This window comes from Papilio machaon, chromosome 29 (genome assembly GCF_912999745.1).
Source record: "Papilio machaon chromosome 29, ilPapMach1.1, whole genome shotgun sequence".
Lineage (NCBI taxonomy): Eukaryota > Metazoa > Arthropoda > Insecta > Lepidoptera > Papilionidae > Papilio > Papilio machaon.
Genome location: NC_060014.1, coordinates 1,190,174 through 1,210,613, shown reverse-complemented (window position 1 = coordinate 1,210,613; position 20,440 = coordinate 1,190,174). Strand labels below are relative to the sequence as shown.

Genomic DNA, 20,440 nt, shown 5'->3' with positions numbered 1-20,440 from the left:
ACAACAATTTATAAATCTCATTCATTTTTTTATTGGTAATCTGTTACTACTCCAGTCCTTTGAGCCGTTTTGTCTGTGCCGTGGCAGACGTAAAGTGACATAAATATTCGGGTGTCGTTTCTTTGTTTTTGCCGGTGTTTTATTGTTTTCGCACAGATTTACATTATTATTAAGTAAGTAAAAAATTTTTAGAAATTACAATATAAATGCGATTTTATCACGAAAACACGTGTTTAATATTTCCAATGTAAATTTTAAGCTTATTCACACGTGCATTCCCCATTTTGAAATACTGGTTTTTCAAGTTCATAGCCTTGTCTTCTTCAAATATGTAAAAGATTATCTTTCTTTTATGAATCAAATATAAAAAATTCAAGGCTATTTACAGAAATTTTAGATCAAATTATTTATAAAATTTAATATAGTAAAAAAGACAGTATATCTGACAATTCTCTGGTAAATTAGACTTTGAATAGAAATGAACATATTAGCAAGCACTATCTGGCTAAGGTATAAGGTCTGTGAATTATACAGTCATCAACCAGTACTGATGTTACCGTAGTGCAGAGTTAGGTGACCGCCTAGGCGCTGGAAAGTGGTACTGGTCTGTGAATTACAAAGTTTCATGTAAGCATGGTAAAAAGTTAGCGCTGTAGAAATCTCACTCAGAGCACTGGTGGCACTACTGTATTATGTGTACTGTGAATAATTGTGTCTAGATCTGTCACTTGTTATAGATAAATGGCAAACAGAAGTTGGAGCAATCAAAGTCACGACTGGGATCCGATGAGAGATGACTACAATAATTCAACATTTGACCCACAATATCCTGATGATAATGCTGGGTAAGTTTTGTTACTGCAATAAGTTGTTCTGATTTTTGCACTCTTTCATTTGGTTTCTGCAGGATGTTATTCTTTTCAACTTTCAAGATATTATACTTACTAATATTATAAATACTAAATTTTGGATGGAGGGATGAATGTTAGATGGTATCTCCATAATGGCAACAGCTGGTCACAGAATTATAGTGTAATGTTTTTATTTCGAAGTAAAGTAGCTTATTTCGTTCAGATTTGTGAAATACTTAAGATGGGCTGTATTGAGAGTAATTGACATGCATGTATGTGTAGAAGTATGAATATGGATGAGCAAAGTTAGGACAGGGCTAAATGGAAGTCTGTATTCTATGCCGGTGTAGTCAGATTCTGCAGGGTCTCTGAGTTACAGATGTGAGTTGTCTTATTGAAGTAGTAAATGAGAGTTCTAATCTTTCAATACACTTGTAGAAAAATTTATTTGCCATACTTTTCAGATTGTGAAAAAAACATAAGATAAACAAGTTTTTGAGCAAGTTCTTATGCAGTGGAAACTTATCTTAATATTGTTCTTTTCAGTGGTGGCGTACAATTAGATCAATCTCGATTATACATTACAAATATACCGAAGAATTTAAATGAAGATGGAATGCGTACCGTATTTGCTAAATACGGTACACTGAAAGAAATATTCCTAAGCCGTGATCAGAATAAGCGGTACGGTTTGATCAAGTATGAAACACCTGGGTATGTTGTCAGTTGTTTATCATCATCAGCTCACTATACAGCCCCATTGAGGGGCTCGGAGCCTACCATAAGTTAGGAGTGACTAGGTCATAGTCAACCACAGATCAGTATGGCTTAAGCTTCACACATATCTTTGAATTTCTTCTCAGATATGTGCAGGTTGCATCACAATGTTTTCCTTAAGCGTAAGAACATAGGGTCATCATCTCCCTGGCCTTATCCCACTTATGTAGGGTCGGCACACAAGGTTTTATGAACCTTAAAGTTTTGGCTTAAATTTTTACGGCCGACCGCCTGCCTGTCGCCAACCCTACTTGGAACATAGGATAAATGTACATACAACAAATACAAATACAAATATACTTTATTGTGCACTATCATGGAGTTACAAAAAAGAAAGTACAACAGGATTTTCACAAAAGGCGGTCTTATCGCTAAGCAGCGATCTCTGCCAGACAACCTTTGGGTAGAAATTAAGCTAAGTAAACCAAATCGGTAGGGTGCACACGAACAGTGATAAGAAATAAAAATAAAAACAATAGAAATATTAATAAGAGAAAATAAAATAATACAATATTTCAGCAATATATAGCCAAATTAGAGCTGCAGATAGTGATCTTTGACATGTTTTTTAAACGATTCAATACTTTTACTGCATCTAATAGAGAGAGGTAAGGAGTTCCATAGTTTCACAGCGTAAACCGTGAACGATTTTGAGTAGAAAGAAGAGGTGTGTGAAGGAGTAAGAAGAGAAAAGTTTGTACTAGAACGCAAGGTGTGGTCATGAGTGAGATATGTAAACTTAAAACGTTCTTTCAAATAATGTGGAGCAAGTGGATTGAACAGTATATTATATAAAGTAGAAAGAATGTGAGCATTCCGGCGAAGACGGATTGGGAGCCACTTGAGCTTTGCACGATATTCGGATATGTGGTCATATTTGCGTACCCCAAATATAAACCGTATACCAACATTTAGAAGGCGGTCAAGTTTATTTAATTGCTCCTCTGTGAGATCAGGATAGCAAATGTCGGCATAGTCAAGTATAGGCAGAAGTAAGGACTGAACAAGCGCAACTTTGGTAGGAATCGGAAGAAAATTACACAAGCGTCGAAAAGAACCAAGGGCTCCGAACAATTTTCGACTCAATTCCCGTATCTGCGGTACCCAAGATAAATTACGGTCAATCAGCACGCCAAGATTTTTCACAGTGTCACTGTACGGGACTATTATGCCATCAAATATAATAGGTGGTAGTTGATGCCAGTCAATTTTACTAATAAGACGCGAGCTGCCAACAATGATAGCTTGCGTCTTAGCAGGATTGACTTGCAGACCATAAGATTTAGCCCAACGCGAAATACTGGCCAAATCCATGTTAGCTATATTTATAGCACTTGGTAAATCAGCTAAAGTAGACTGGTTATATATTTGGAGATCGTCTGCATATAGGTGGTAGAGAGAAGATATTTGAGAGCTTATAGAATTAATGAAAATTGCAAATAGAAGTGGGGACAACACGCCACCTTGCGGTACGCCGGCATTTATGCTACACCAAGAGGAATAATTATCTTGAACTCGCACACGTTGCCGACGCCCATACAAGTAACTATGAAACCAGTCAATAACAGCCGGAGATATGTTAAGAGAGCGCATAATTGCAAGTAAAATATCAAAATCCACAGTGCAGAAAGCATTGCTGAAATCCAACAATGTCAGCACCGTGAGCTTTTGATCATCCATTCCTAACCTTATGTCGTCAGTGATTTTCAAGAGGGCAGTAGCCGTACTATGGCCAGGACGGAAGCCAGATTGATATGGATTTAAAAGATTGTTGCAGGAGAGGAAGGAGTTAAGTTGTTGATGGACAAGGCGCTCTAGGACTTTGGACAAAAACGGAAGTATGGATATTGGTCGATAGTCCGACGGAGAGGATGGTTTGGACTTTTTGGGTAGAGGAATTATTTGTGCCTCTTTCCATAGATTGGGAAATGACCTGGTGGTAATTGAATAATTTAGGATGCGTTTAATGATGGGAATAAGAATATCAAGTAAAGGAATGACCATCTTACGGCTAATGCAGTCACCGCCAACAGAGTCAGAGGAAATGGATAGAATACTCTTCTCGACATCACGATCCGTAAATTGACTAAAATTGAAAGAGCAGTTACTGGAGTTGGGTATACTAGAAAGATATTTTAAGGTGTTCGATTTATCTATGTTACTTATGAACGATGAAGAGGAAAAATGGAGATTGAGACCATTTAAGTCAGTATTATCTGTTGGAGAGTTCTGTTGCTTACCAACTCCAAGTTTTCTAAGAAATTTCCAGACCTTGGCAGGATCTTCATCTTGAACAGATTTATGGATATGGCGTCGTTGTGAATCTCTACACGCCATATTGCAGCGATTTCGAGCTTGTCGAAGCTTTTCACGATTTACATCACTGGGATTGGCCTTGTATTTAGCCTTGGCTTTGTTTTTTTTGTTTATTAGATTTCTAATATCTTCAGTTAGCCAAGGTGCAGGTGCGTGGCGAATTCTCACTGGACGAATAGGAGCATGGATATCGAATAAGTTGACTAATATTGAATTAAATGTGTCCACCTGTTCATCAACTGTCTTGGCACTGAAAATTACGTTCCAGTCGGTGTTCAGGGCATCCTTTCTCAATTTATCAAGATTCATATTCGCAAAGTTGCGCTGAAGTAGAAATTTTGACTTTGCCTTAGGAGGTCGGATTTTATATGACATATAAATAAGGTCATGATATGAAAAAGCATCGGCAGCACATTGACCATGCTTAGCAACATGATCAGGAGAAGAGACAATTATTAGGTCTAGAAGTGATGGGACGCAATTCGGAAAGAAATGTGTGGCTGAAAGAGGAAGAATGTGCATATTGGCTGCCTCAATAATATTATTTAATCTTGCAGATCTTACGTCTTGTTTTAAAAGACACGTATTAAAGTCTCCCATAATAATGATATGATCGTATATGGATACGAATTCTTCAAGGAGGTGTTCAAATGCCGAAAAGTAGTCAACTGTTGAAGAAGGACTGTATAAGACTCCTAGAAGTAGTTTTGTATGGCAAAAGAGTATTTCGATAAATAAGTATTCTGCTGCGTTCACGTCTTGATTTTGATCTGAATTATTAATAATTGAAAACGGAATGTGAGAACGAAGATATATAGCAACGCCGCCACCTCCCCGTTGTGTGCGGTCGTTGCGAATGAGAGTAAACCCTGGTAGAGAGTAAGAAGTCGAGGCCAGGCAGGGTTTAAGCCAGGATTCTGATACAAGAATGGCATGTATGTTTTTGCTATCAAAGGTGGCTAAAAAGTCGGGGTAATGTGCCGGTATACTCTGCGCATTTATATGGACAATATTAAAGTTTTTCGAGACATCTGTAAAATGAGAGTTTAGGGCCACATCATTTGGAGGAATACTTTCATAACTACTATTCAATCCACTAGACGCTGATTTATATAATGAAGAATCAGTAACATTGTCACTATCACTATCGTTCATTTAATTTTGAAATATAATATAAAATATATATATATATAAAAAAACAATAAATAAAGGGATAATTAAATAATAATATAAACAAAAATTATAAAATGTAAACCTAATTGCAAAAGTGCTTCGATGTGGTGCTGTTGCTACCCGCCAGCTTCTGTCAAGTTCGAACAATTTATAACAGAAAATTAAAAATAAAGATAATAATAAAAAGGAAACATTAATTAAAACATTATTATAACATAGCACAGGTGTCAACTGTTGTAAAGTAAATCGTATAGTACTGTAATATTTACTGACACTCTTGTCTATAAGTCACACAAACTATTCATATGAAAAAACTAAATGAAAAAAGAAAAAAAGAAAAATATAAAGTGTACTCGTATACTATTATAATTACTAAATGTACCTAAAAACCATAAAGTTCAAACAAGAACCTCTATAGAAACAAATTATTTCTAAATGACATCTATGGTAGTTTAATTATAATCTATGGCGTTGCACGTCACAGTGCATTTGAAGTTTGACATGATTGACAAGTATGCGTCAATGAGTACGATCATAAAATGCAGCGTGACAGCTGTCATTCCAAGAAGTGTTTGTTTACCAACACGGATTTGTACAAACAATATCTATAAATTAGGACGACAGAAAGGTGTAAAATTACAGTTACATAAGTAAACCACAGTACACAATTCTAAAATCCCTTATCCAAGTGTGTGGAAGACTAAACATTTAAGAAACTATGTACTAGAATACAGGAAATAATAAAATAGAAAGAGAAAAAAAAGAAATGCACTATTTTCTTGTAATTCGCTTTGTGCGAACCTGATTAGCAAACGATTTCACAGAGGGCTTGCCATCTGTGGCTGTTGACTGCGCAGATGAAGCAGGGCTGGCTTCAACCGGGACAGCATCAAGTTCTGCCAAGCTCTCAACTTGGTGGATTGAGCCATCCGATGCCAGCACATGAATTATGCCGTCTTTTGTCCAACAGTTCGTAATGCCATGTCGCTTCCGAGCCTCCAAGAATATATTGTGGCGATTTCTAGTCAGAAACTCTGATTGCGTTATACCTGAGCCCTTTAGTTTGGTTTTGGAAAACCAAGTTTTATCACGCATGGAGACCTCACGGAATTTTACTATGATTGGCCTTGGTTTTTTACCTGCAGTACGTCCTAGCCTATGACAACGACTGATGCAAGAAGTTGAGAAACCAGGAACTTTCAATTTGTTGGATATCAATTTTGACACAACTTCAGCAGTATCCTCCGTCTTGTCTTCAGAGATGCCATGAAGTAATATTATCTTACGCCTTCGCTGTAATTCCATTCGGTCAATATCTCTGCTCAAAAATTCTATTTGTTTTTGCATTGTTTCCAGCACCGATGCAATGAATTTCTTGAAAGAAGAAAATTCTTCAGCAAGTGATGAGGCTGTAACTGGGACAGGACTAGACTTCTGCAGTTCACGTTGAAATTCTGACATTCGGGTGTTAAACATCTCAGAAATAGTAGCAAAAGATTCTTTCAGTGCTTCCATAACTGTGATTGGATAGTGTGACTTTTGTGGCAATGTTTGTGAAAAATTAGAAAGGAAATAGATAGCCAGTGGGTAACTAACTCTCACATGTAAGTACTGAACATAGACACTACTTAATTATATTTTTAAATTATATTTGTAATTGGGAGCTGATAAAAACTGTTTAACTTATTTCACACCTACCCTCAAAACCATCATACATAAATAAATCGAAAATCGAAAAACATAATACATGGCCGGATTTGGACCCAGGACCTGCAGATTACAAGTCAAGTGCTTAACCCCTGAGCCATCAATGCTCTATAACAACTAATTTTAGTCCTCTTTCCCTTCCCATGAATGGAAAGGAGAGAATAATTAGGTCATTGTTTCCACAATTTAACATAAAGTAGCATGTACTATAACACTATATTATGACAGTAGAACCCCACACTTAAGAAATTACATATTTTTTTGTACATTTGTATTTTAGAGAAGCCAAGCTTGCAATGATGAAACTGAACAGGACTGAACCACTGAGACTGGTTATAAACATAGCACATAAGGTACATAAATATATATATATAAAAGAAAGTCGTGTTAGTTACACTATTTATAACTCAAAATAGGTCGAACTGATTTCGCTGAAAATTGATGGGAAGGTAGCTTAGAACTAGGAGACAGACATAGGAACTTTTTTATCTTGTGTGCATTTTTTTTATCCCGCGCGGACGGAGTCGCGGGTAAAAGCTAGTATATACTATATTAGCTTTTCCCAGCGACTCTGTCTGTGGGAAGTTAAAAAAAAACAATTAAGTATATCATGCATTATTTGAGGTTATGTTCTACATCTATGCCTAATTTCAGTAAGATGTGTTTAAGCATTCTGGGGATATCTTTTACATACATCCATCCAAACATTGGCATTTATAATATTAGTAAGAAATGTATATTTTTGATAAGTTTTTTTTAATACCCTGCGGATAGGGTCTTGGGCGTCAGTTCTTAAAGAATAGACATTGATTTTGGTTTAGATTGCAATCTTTAGATTTGAATGAATAAATTGTATATTGATATTTTTAAATAACTAAATTATTTTAGCATAAGAAGTCTAATATGAACGAAACTAGAGACCGTGGTAGCAATCATATGTCACAGATGTCCAGAGATGAAACATCTAGTATTTGCAGCAGGGGACGGAATAGTCGGTAAGTTTGTTTCATATCAAGGTTTCCACACACGAAATATACACAAAAACATCTTAAGAGAATGAAAGAGACAACAAAATAAAAAATATGTTAAAAAATTCACAACTTTACATATAAAGGAAGTAAGGTTCATTATTGTAACTGTTAATATTACGGAGTAAATGGATTATAAAAGATATTTTTCTTAATCTCAAAAGTACAAGCTAAAATTTCAAAAACAAAGAAAATAATTTCAAACTTATACACAACTTTAAAGGCGTTAAAATATTATTAAACTATTTTAAAACAATGAAACTATCGTTTTCCATATCATCATCATCATCAGCTCACTATACGTCCCCACCGAGGGGCTCGGAGCCTACCCCAAGTTAGGGATGACTAGGACATAGTCAACCATGCTGGCCAAGTGCGGGTTGGTTGACTTCACACATATCAATTGAATTTCTTCTCAGATATGTGCAGCATTACGATGTTTTCCTTCACCGTAAGAACGTCGGATAAATGTACATATGTAAATCGAAAATCGAAAAACACATTGGTACATGGCGGGATTCGAACCCTGGACCTACAGATTGCAAATCAAGTGCTTAACCCCTGAGCCACCGACGCTCTATATCACTATAACTAAATATATTCTGTAAAACCGCGTATAATTGAAAGACCAACGAGGTATATCTGAGTCGGTGGGCAAAATTCAAACTAAATTATGATAGCTTACTAGCGCCCTACTGTTAATATTAAAAACTGTCAAACTAAGTAAGGTGACGCAGTGACCCGAAGTGGGCCTTGGCCAAATAAGTAAAAAAATATAACAAAATTCTTTCGTTTTCTGCCATATTCTATGCCCATGAAGGTTTTATACATCGACGCTGGAAAGCTTAAACGCTGTAACCCTTGAAATCGCGAATATGTTTTTCACACGTTAATAATTTCAACCATTATCAAACGATAATGATTTTATTATAGGTTAGTACAAACTACACAACATTGCTAAATACCGCATGCTTGTAGACGTATCAGCTCACGAGTTATCATTTTTTGGCTCTCCTGTAAAGTTCATACTTTCGGGGTTACAGCGTTTACGCTTTCCAGCGTCGATATTTTCTGACAGAATTAACCGCGATACTAGCGCCTCTTACCGACTCAGATGTCTTTGACTGCTCTTTGATTATGCTGAACTGTCATTGTCATTTTTAAATTGCTACTGTTGTTTCAGAAGTTAACGTTATTTCTTGAATTTGTAGCACGATTGTACTTTGCTGTGAATTTCTTGCGTTTTTATTCAATACTTTATATAAAGTATTCGTTATGTTTCAATAGTGACGATTTAAGTTAAATATATAGTATTTGGTAAAAGAAACGTAAGTTACGGGTACCATAATATTATTCTTGTTGAAAAAGTTTAATTGCATTAGATATAGAAAAACTACTTAAAAAGAAGCTAAAGGTAGTTATTTTGTGTTTATTTTTTTAATTACCAAACAAAATAGTTATGTGAAATCGTATAATGTTAACAGAAGCGGTATTTGAAAATGAATATTATTTTACGTACATTTTTGCTTATTGTAGTGATAAAAGGTATTTGGATATGTATATGTTTGTTAAATTTAAATTTTTAATTAAAAATTAATAATATATCATTTACATTGAAAATAATTACGTTTCGAAAATAATTCTATATACATGTTTTTTGATTCTCGTGGTAAAACAATATAATAACCAAAGATGGGTTAGTGCTAGAAAACCTTTGTGCCATGCGTGTTATATTTACAAATTTATATAAATACTAGCTGTCGCCCGGGATTCCGTGCGCCGCGTATTTAAAAAAAAAAAACTTAATTAGTAGCCTATGTGTTCTTCCAGACTATGTTCTACGCCTATACTAAATTTAAGCCATTTTGGAGATATCTTCAATCAAACATCCATCCATCCATCCATATAAATATTTACATTTATAATATTAGTAGGATTATTCTGTTTTATTGTTCTTTTGATCATCACACCCAATTCTCTTTGTAATGTTGACACAATTTGTACTATTTTGTGATCTCCTTATTTACAGGAAGATGGATGATACTCCACTATCTATAAACAGTGAGGGAGACATTGATGATTTGATGGTTGAAGATGAATTGGTGAGTTTTATATAATAAAGTTGAAACTGCGTTAAGCAAGTCATTGCCCTGATGGTAACCTCCATAAGAGAGAAACTCTAGTAAAAGATAACCTCTGGAAGCAAGTAAAATATTGTTTAGTTTTGTGGTTCTTTAGGTTTTATTGGACATACATAACATTTTTAAATAGATTAATTAAGCTAGTGTTATTTATTTTGGTAGAATGATGAATCTATTCTTTGTAAGTTCTCAACTAACTTTGCAGTATTACTAGCTGGTGGAGTCTTGCTTCTCTGGGTTTTATTGTACATACATTTTTAAATAGATTAGTTAAGCTAGTGTTAATTTATTTTGGTAGAATGATGAGTCTATCCTTTGTTAGTTCTCTAACTCTCCTGCGACTACATCTGCGTGGAATTAAAAAAAAAGAAATATGTAGCCTATGTGTTATTCCAGACTACGTTTTACATGTGTGCCAAATTTCATCAAGATCTGTTGAGTTGTTCCGGAGATATTTTCTAACAAATATCCATCCATCTATTCTTTTGCATTATATTACTAAGATAAATAGCTAATCTAATAATGTGAGAAAATTTCTGTATATTTGCAGGTTTTCTTTCTTTTAAATAATGTTCTGATCACTTGTGACCTACACATGTTTATAAACAACCTCTTATTCCAGGGTCTGGTGAACAGCTCGGACCCTGATCTACATCTAGAGCTAGTTCAGCTGAAGATGGAGCGCATCAAACTGCAAGAGGAGAAGCTTGAGTGCAAAAGGATGATGATCCTCAACCGAGCTGGAAGAAAGTCGGTGAGTACCAACTATTGTTTGACTTATAATATCCGCTGGACAGGTCATAGTTTTGAAATTACTACTTTTTTTATATCGTAAGTAGACATATAGATATGCAGCGGCTGTTAATACACATCTGCAATTGTAAATGAGGATGGTACACACAGAAAGAGATTACGTCCCCTTCTTATCCATTAAATCCACTTTCCTCCAAAAACTTACTAGCTGTCACCCACGACTCCGTCCGCGCACAGTTAAAAAAAAACTTAATAGCGGTATGAAAAATAGATGTTGTCCAATTCTCAGACCTACTGAATATGCTCACAAAATTTCATGAGAATCGGTCAAGACGTTTCAGAGGAGTATGGCAACGAAAACTGTGACACGAGAATTTTATATATTAGATTTAAATGCGACAATTGAAGTTATTGTCTGGTAATATTGTTAGTACTAACTTAAAATGATCGCCAAAATGCCGAAGATCGAATATGCACAAATCACCATGTCTTATTGATGTAGTGTCTCTGTTGATGATGAAAGTATTTTGATTGTTTGCGGATGTCTATGGGCAATGGTCGCTTCGCTATTTCAACGAATACAAGGGGGGGAGTTTGGTTGTTTGCCACCTTTTGGTGTTAAAAAAAGGGAAAAGTGGAAGGCACTGGTACGAGGTAGATCTCTCATGAGGTGGATAAACCAGGTTAGAATGGCAGTAGCAGTAAAAGAAGTCTGGGAAGACTGGAGGCGTGTGAAATGGTTCATGGCTTGATGACCACAGTCTAATAAAACCGTTCTGTTCTGTTGTAACCTCTTAGAGTCTAAATAATTGAACCTATTTTGACAAATGAGGTGTCATTCAATTTATATTCTTCCAAAGAGTGTCATAGCATTAAGTTACTATTGATTTTTTTTTTTAAATTCCAGGTACCGTTGAGTTCTAAAAATAGGAGTGTACTGCCCGATGGAAGGATTGTTGTGAGAACTGTTAATGATAGGTAATTATAAATAACTTTTATTAACCTTTAATTTATTTACTACTATCTGTTGCCCGCGACTTCGTCTGCGTGGAATTAAAAAAAAAAACGTAATAAGTAAGACTATGTTCTACATCTGTGTACGAATTTCATCAAGATCTGTTGAGATGTTCCGGAGATAACTTCGAACAAACATCTAAACATTTGCATTTATAATGTTAGTAAGATTTTACTCAGAGACGCTTAATCTTTAGTTAATCTTAGTATTTTGCTGTTTAAATCTATTTTATAGGCTAACTGTAGTGAACGTTTTATTGCCTTTTTTTATTAAATCATTAAGCTGTCCTTATCCCTATGTAGGGTAGGCACAGTATGTATTCTCCATACATTTATATCAGCTGTTATATCTGAATTTACCCCCTTCTTACATATATCCTGTTTCATACAATCCATTATAAGGTAAACATTTTTTTTATTAAATCTTGTGTGAAATGTTGTGAGAATTATGTGATCGGAGATTTGTTTGTTTTTTTCTAAGATTTCGTTTTGGATATTGTAGGTAAGTGATAAATGGTGATCTTGTATGGATAATTTCTTTTTCTCAGTATGTTATATTATTAAGAGTTGATTTTTAATTTTTAGCCGACTTCAAAAAGAAGGAGGTTATCAATTCGACTGTATTTTTTTTTATGTGTGTTACCGCGAATCTCCGCCCCTGGTGGTCCGATTTTGATAAAAAAAATATTTTAATCGAAAGGAAGTGCTTGCAGATGGGTCCCTTTTTTTTTTTAAATTATTAAGTTAGATATTCTTTCATGTCTTTTAAATTTCAAAAAGGTATTAATTTTAATTTGAAATTAAATTTGAAAGATATAGTCAAACCTAGATAAGCGAGAGTCTAGTCTGAACATATGACCTTCATAAGCGAGATAAATATTGAGATCCCTTGATCTTCTCGCTTGTGAAAGGTTTGAATGTCATAGGTTGAATTATGAAGAACGTCTGTGACTCAGTTGTTAAGCATTTGACTTGCAATCAGCAGGTCCTGGGTTCAACTCCCGTCATGTACCAATGTTTTTTGATTTACTAATGTAAAACATCGTGATGTAAATATCTGAGAAGAAATTCAATGATATGTGTGAAGTCAACCCGCACTTGACTGTGGTTGACTATGACATAGTCATCTCTAACTTAGTGTAGACTCTGAGACCTTCAGTATTTGTTTTATCTCTGTCTACATCTCAATGATAGCCGTGATACATACTATTTTATATGATGTTTTACAGACCCAATGATGTAACTGATTCGGAGAGTTTTGGAGTTGGCAGTGGAGATGCGGTAAGTTTAGTTTATTTTATTTATTTATATGTAAAGATATAATAAATAGCTATTATATTTTGTTACAATTCAAATTCGAATTATTGTTTATCATAGATAATTTTTTCTGATGTTAATTTTTTATATTTCTGTTGAAACACTTTCGCTCTCGACTCCGTTTCTGGGGAATTGAAAAGTAAACATAATTGTCTATGCCTTGTTTTGGACTATGTTTAAGATTTATTCCTAATTTTAGTGACATTTATACAGACGTTTTTCAGATTTGTAATAAATATCCATTTATCAATACATACAAATATTCGTTTTATTATAATTTATAATATTAGTAAGACTAACTAACAATTTTTTACTTTTTCGGCTTTGGATTGAAACAAAATATACTAAAGATATGGGCAGCAGTTTTATATTCAATAGACTCATTTGTGAATAGTTTTTTGTTTCAAATATATATCTTACTAGCTGTTTCCCGCGAAACCGTCTGCGCGGAATTAAAAAAAACATAATAAGTAGTCTATCTGTTCTTCTAGACTATGTTCTACATCTGTGACAAATTTCATCAAGATCTGTTGAACCATTCCGGAGATAACTTCATACATACATCCATATATTCGCATTTATAATATTAGTAATATAAACTATGACTTAAAGAGCACTTTAAATAGTTTGGTATAATCAGAACATTAAAAAACATAGACAACCGTCATTTGAATAGAAAAATTATAAAAAAGTATTTTTAACAAATTGTCGAATAACACCCTACTAACTAAAGATGTATGCTTTATAAAGATTTTAAACAATAAAAAAACGTAAAATTATTTTGGTGATGTATAAAATTATGAGTGACATTCGACCTAGTTTTTTTTAACTAATTTAGAATTTCACTTCCTAAAACGTATACTCTAGGCCAGGGATGGCGGACCTTTACTTGTCAACGCAATTTTTCTTCAAAATATTTTTCTTTATAACGCAAAATCTTAGCAATCACGGTATATTTTTGAATAATTCTTTTTGTAATAAAAAGCTCTATATTTATGACACACTTTACGCTATATATTTTTATGTCATTAAAATATGGAGGCAAGTAAATTGAAAAAAATTGTTACGCGAGAAAGAGATAAAATTGCAAGCCAATAGCCGCAAACATAAACGGTTGCCATGGTAACGGTAATTCTTAGCTTATGTCGAAGGCTTTCGTTGTTTGAGTAATTAAATTTTGACATTTTCAATTGAAAGTTTTACTCAATGTTAACAATAAAACTAAATTAATTGAACTTAATACGGATGAAGCTGCACGGGAACAGATATTGAGGTTATAGAAATACCATCAAACAATTTTGACTTTAATTTACTTCGGATTTATTTACTAATGCATAATGAAAATTGGGATCCACAATATTGTGTCGCGTACCAAAGGTTCGCTATCCCTGCTATAGGCCGTCAATGAATTTCATACATACAAATCACATAAAAACAGACTTACATAGTGTGAAAAATTCCCTCTTGTCAGTCGGGTAACAAAAGAAATTTATCAAAATGATTACTAAAATTAAAGATGAAATACGATCGAACCTTATTAAGCGAGAAAGCTATCTTTCTCTGGTCCCGGATGACCTCTGTAAGCGAGAAACTCTGGTTAGAGAGACACCTCTATAAGCGAGAAATGTTTTACGATACTTTGAACTCTCACTTATCCAGATTCAACTGTGTTCGTTACACCTCTATAAGATAATATCTATTTTTAAAGAGCATACTAAAAAGACATTTTTTTTGAAAATGGTAACCCACATAATACGTATAAAAAAAAACTTGAGAGATGTCAAGGGACACCCGGATGGAACGAAATTCCTTTCTATTAATTAGTGAAGGAACCAATGTTTATTCTATGAATAAAAAACTTAAGTCTTCACAAGAAGTACATTTTATTTCTATGAATTTTCGTTATATATTGTCACGTGGTTGCCATGGTGAAGTAGCGCTCATTCGTCGTTAACATACTTACTATAGCAAAAAGTGTCGTGACAACTTTTCCTAAGAATTTTTTCCGTCTAGCCCCCTTTCACAACGCGCGATAAGGAACTTCGTTCCAACAGTGAGTCTTGATTAACCCAGCAAATAGGCAACTCTAAGAGATCTTGTAGATGTAAAATCCATCCTTTGTAGATATAGTCGTAGCATTTGACAAAAGCTACTCATACCGATATCAGATATCGTTTGTCTGCAGAATACGAAACGTTGCCGCGTACAATCTTGGGTAAGGACGAGCTCCGAAGACAGATCCTCGACCTCCACTTGTGTCCACTTCGAAGAACAAGATAAATCTGATGTTACAAGTAAAGTAACAGATATTTCTAAAGTTAATTCTAAATCAAAGACTATAGAAGTAAGACATGATGTAAAAGGTGTTGATTCTAGTAAAACTGATTTTTCTAATGATAAAGATAGTGATAGTGGAACATTGTATGAATTTAAATTTAGTGATTTTACTAGTGACAGTGAAGATAATGACGAAACTAAACGATTGATACAGTTACGTAATATAGATTATTTAGATGTTGTTGATGAGAAATTGAAGGTAGTTATAGTTTTGAATGGATATCCAAAATCGAAAATGAGATTGAAAGAGATGGAGAAATTTCAAAGTGCATTAACTGCTATAATTGATATGCAATTAAAAGCTGGTTTGCTTAAAAAAGTACCAACATTTCATGATTATTATTTAAATAGAGGTGCTATTGTTTGTGTTTGTCGTGATCCGGATACTAGAGATTGGATTGTACGTATCACAGTTGGTCTTGAAGAACGAATGAATGATAAATTAATTTTATTAAGTTCTAAAATTAAAAGAATATGTCTTGGCTTACTGAAAATACCACAATCGTCTTGGCCAGCGACAGCTATAGATGTGTTTAAGCTTTTACAGTACTTCAATCCTACATTAAAAACAGATATGTGGAAGATATATGCACAAAAGATTGTCGATTGTGTTGAATGTACTTCGTTTTTAATTGATAGGGTTTCAGGTGAAATTATACGAGGGCCGACATTTAAAAATGTTATCGATTATAATAATATGGAATTTGAATTGACAGGTTATACTGAGATTTATTATGAAAATTTTATGAATGATCTAAGAGATGATTTAAGTAGTGTAGCATCTAGAGTTAAACTGTTAGAAGAATTGAAATCCGATGAAATTGCAATGAACGATCCTACGTATAATTTGAAAGCTAATGTAACTAAAGATGATGAATGGAATGAAGCAAAAGTGAATGAAACATCAGATATTAAAAAAGATTTAGTTAATTCCGTTCAAAAAGATATATTAAAAAAATTAAAAGATGTTGAATATATAAATGAACAGAATGAAATAATCGTTTGGTCGGTTAATACAAATGATACTGTTAGTAATTCAGTTGAAAAGACACAAATTATCAATAATTCGCATGTAAACGATGAAATTGATTCATTAGCTGATTTCACAGATAAATGTGATTCGATAACACCTAGTAATGAAAATTTAATTGATAGACATAGTACTATAACTATAGACAGTAACAGAGGTATTGCATACCATAGACGAACAAATTATTTACATGTAGATGCTGAATTAAAAGTAGCTATTGCTTTAGAAGGTTATCCACAGAATAAATTAGAAGGTACTCATATTAGAAGATTGAAACGTCTTTTCAAAGAATATCTTAACAAAGATGTTAAAAATAAACGATTCACTAATTTAATTGTACCTAAATTTCAAGACGTTTTTCTTTCCAATGGTGCTGTGATTTATATATGTGATAGTTTAGAAACTAAAGACTATTTAACTGAAGTTTTACCTAAATTTATTAACTCTACAAGTCTGAAATTGATCTTTAAAGATATTAATGATCTAGTACGTTATACAAGAGTCGTTATGAGACTGCCTAAAGAAATAGCACATTTAGAATCTAAAGAAATTATATCTAAATTGGTTGAAAAATATCCAGGTTTGAAACCGGACTGTTGGAAATATTATTCCGATGTTGCTGGTAAACAGAAAAGACAATTCGGTGTAGATCCTGAATCTATTGATATAATAAAAAATCCCGAATTTAATTTTACGTATGATAGTGAGTTGATTTCCTTTAGAATTATAGATAGAAAGAGAAAGGATGTTAGTGTTAATGAAATGGATACAAAATCGAATGCAGCAGATAGTCTTAAAACTGAGGGTATTTGGGAAAAGCTATCCAAAGAGATGTACTGCCCTATAGATACAGATAAATTGAACACTACTCTTACAAAAATAAGGACAAATCATTACTCTGATATTGTTGCAGATGATTTAAAATTATACGTAGGTCCATTAAATTATCCTGAAACAAGGATAGATGAAGGATTATTCTTTAAAATTAAAAATGCCATGAATGCTATAGTTTTGGATTCAGTTAAAATAGAAGTAAATGCTTTCATACCTAAGATAATTGATATATATCTATTTGATGGTGTTATTTTTATTATATGTAAAGATTTTAAAACTAAACAATGGATTGAAGGAAATATAAAAGAATTAAATAATAGATTACATATGGATTTGAAATCGACAGAATTTCGTGGTGCTGTTGGTATTGTTAGTATGATGGTTGTTAAAACAGATAAAGATACAGATGAAATAATTTCAATATTACAAGAACAGAATCCAAGATTACGTACTAAATTTTGGAGGAAAATCAGCATAGTGAGATCGAAGAATAAATTAGATGTTGTACTACAAATTGATAAATTATCAGCACAGGTGATTTCGGATGTGAATTTTAATAAATTTGTATCTTCCAGTCCTGTATTATTCAAATTAGGTCATTTAAGATCTTTAATTAAACCTAAAACTAGTTTAGAATACATTGAAAAGAAACATAAAGATGTTAAAAACATAATAGATTCGAACCTAGATAAAGAGTCTGATAAAATAGATGATAAATCTACAAATAAAATTGATACGGATTCATATACGGTTGATAAAAATGAAAGTTTTTGTAAATTGACTTTGAAAGTACCATCGAAAATATTGCCAGATGATAAAAAAGATTTTAATATTATATTAGATTTGCTGGAAGATAAAAATCCTGGTTTAAATACGGAATTATGGCAGATTTGTTACGATACAAATTATCCTGGTAGAGGCAAATTCTCAGTACTAGTTGACAAACAATCAGCTTCAATAATAAAAAGTCAATCATTCGATCCTACTTTAGGAGGTGAAATGCTGAAATTTGTTTTCTAGATTTTATGGGCTGTTGCCGTTGAATTCCATCTATACATGTAGTCTTTGCTTTGACTGTAAATGAAAGGACATAGACATTTAACTAACAATAGACTTGACTAACTTATATAGAAACGGCTAAAACACTCACGTATATATATCCGGTGTCACCGACTAGTTTCGAGCCCTTCGGGGGTCCTTCATCAGGGTGAGTGGGACTGGTAGTCGCTCACTGCGCGCCTGCGCTCTTAGGGCGCGTCTTGAGGGGGTGGGGGGCGCGGGGTGCGCCGGCGTCGTTGACGAGGTTGATATCAAAGCAGTGTTGGTGTTGTTATTAGAGTTTCCGGGGGCACAAAATGTATTGATTATATCCAGTGTTTTAGCCGTTTCTATATAAGTTAGTGATAATGTCTCACGAAAGTTTGAATAATTTGATAGACGACATTACGAAACCAAACTGTACTCTCAAAAAGTTGTATGGTTTGAGTTAATTTGACAGTTGTGACAGATTACGTTACTTTTATAGTCACTCAAATTTATCTAATCCGGTGAATATGTCATATTAAACTATAAGCGCCCCATTGACATTGGCAAAAAATTGTCACAAGATCCTTGTTGTACTATAGCTACTTCTTCTTATCCTTTCGTCATTTCATTAGCTTTTACCTACTTTGAGATCGAACTTAACCATAGTAAGATCTCTTATATTTACGTTCATGTTGCAGATATTTTGCCAATGTCCGCTCTATCACTAGTAGTGTATTTAAAATCTTTAAAATATCTACGACAAATATCACGATAATGGAGTGCTACAGATTAAGTTCACTTACTTTTAAATATCGTATAATGTAAAGAGGCCTAATTTTAATCATCTTTCCCTTCCAAGAAAAGAATGGGAAGGGTTGGGGATTTGACGGAGTAAGAAGGGTAGTAAATATTATCTATCTGTGCGTCTCCTTTTCCGTCGATTAACGCAACGCATCTGCAATTAAAGATGTCTATTGACAGCCGATCGCCTTTCTATTTCGACGTATTCAAGCGAGCGCTTGCTCGTTTGTCACCTTTAAAAATAGACTAGTTTTATTTAATGTTACTTGTCAATTATACTGGACTCTGGATTGTTATCGTCTCTTTCAAAGAGATTGGTTCATTAGGATTTAATTCCCATTGGGCCGATGCTCGGTAGACCGATCAGACTCAAAGGGAAAACAGTAATTATTAGTGGGGGTTCACAAAAATAAATTGACAAATAGTTGTTAGTACTTTAGTTATTTATAATTGAATTGATAATAATTATAATGCATTTAAATGTTTCATTCAGACTTAAAAATTGATTATTTTTATAACTTTTTATGACTCGATTTTGACTCAGTTATCACACGGTAAAAACGTCTGACTATACAATATATGTTGTGTCTATAGCAAATTACAAATGTAGGTAGTTTGAAAAATATATTTGTACCTACATCATTTTAGAATAATATCTTGATATTAACTACCTTACCCACCTTTTAGTATTATACGTTGACGTCAAACGTGCCATGAACAATAACTCTATGGTATTAATTTCTCTATGCTTGTCTATGGTTAGTATAAACAACTTTTTTGGAATAGTCTGTTTGATAATTGATAAGGGGCTGATTTGACAGGAAACAAGGTTGAAAATAGTTTAAGTTTGAGTCTACGTATGAAATTTCCCGCCAATAAAAATGTGATATTTTTAAAATTTAATTTTAATCTAATTATAACAAGTACCTCGAAATTATGTTAGGATTTTTGGGACCTATTCAATTAAAAGACAAATAGAATGTAGTTATTTTTATACATAGATTTAAAACCTATAGATATTTAAATGAGTTTGTGCTCAGAGAAGTGAAAATAGTGGCCTTTTGTTAGCGTAAATTCTCCCAGTGTTATTTTTATATACAAAATGATATTTGGAAGATCTCCTTTTGGTACGACGTTAAATTTGTATCAATAACTCCATCTATATCTATGGTTTTTAAAACAAATTTTTGTAACGTATTTCAAATGCATTTTATTATCTATGTCACAATGTTGCCAGCGTAAATGTATTGTAGGTTTTTACATAAGTTTTAATATTATGTGTGTTTTGTGTTGCCTTATTTAGTTTTTTTTTTTTAATTTAATTTTAGTTTTTCT

At 33.4% G+C, this 20,440-nt stretch overlaps 1 protein-coding gene across 1 annotated transcript; it reads left to right on the top strand.

The window, feature by feature from the left end:
• The first annotated feature begins 73 nt into the window (after positions 1 to 73).
• LOC106716954 lies at positions 74 to 18,298 on the top strand. Its single transcript, XM_045685192.1, has 11 exons — positions 74 to 173; positions 738 to 845; positions 1,398 to 1,565; positions 7,105 to 7,177; positions 7,713 to 7,819; positions 9,882 to 9,954; positions 10,616 to 10,747; positions 11,654 to 11,724; positions 12,242 to 12,262; positions 12,990 to 13,041; positions 15,263 to 18,298. Exons 2-11 carry the CDS (start codon positions 742 to 744, stop codon positions 18,296 to 18,298), a joined length of 3,837 nt encoding a protein of 1,278 aa, XP_045541148.1. The 5' UTR covers positions 74 to 173; positions 738 to 741.
• Positions 18,299 to 20,440: the final 2,142 nt, after the last annotated feature.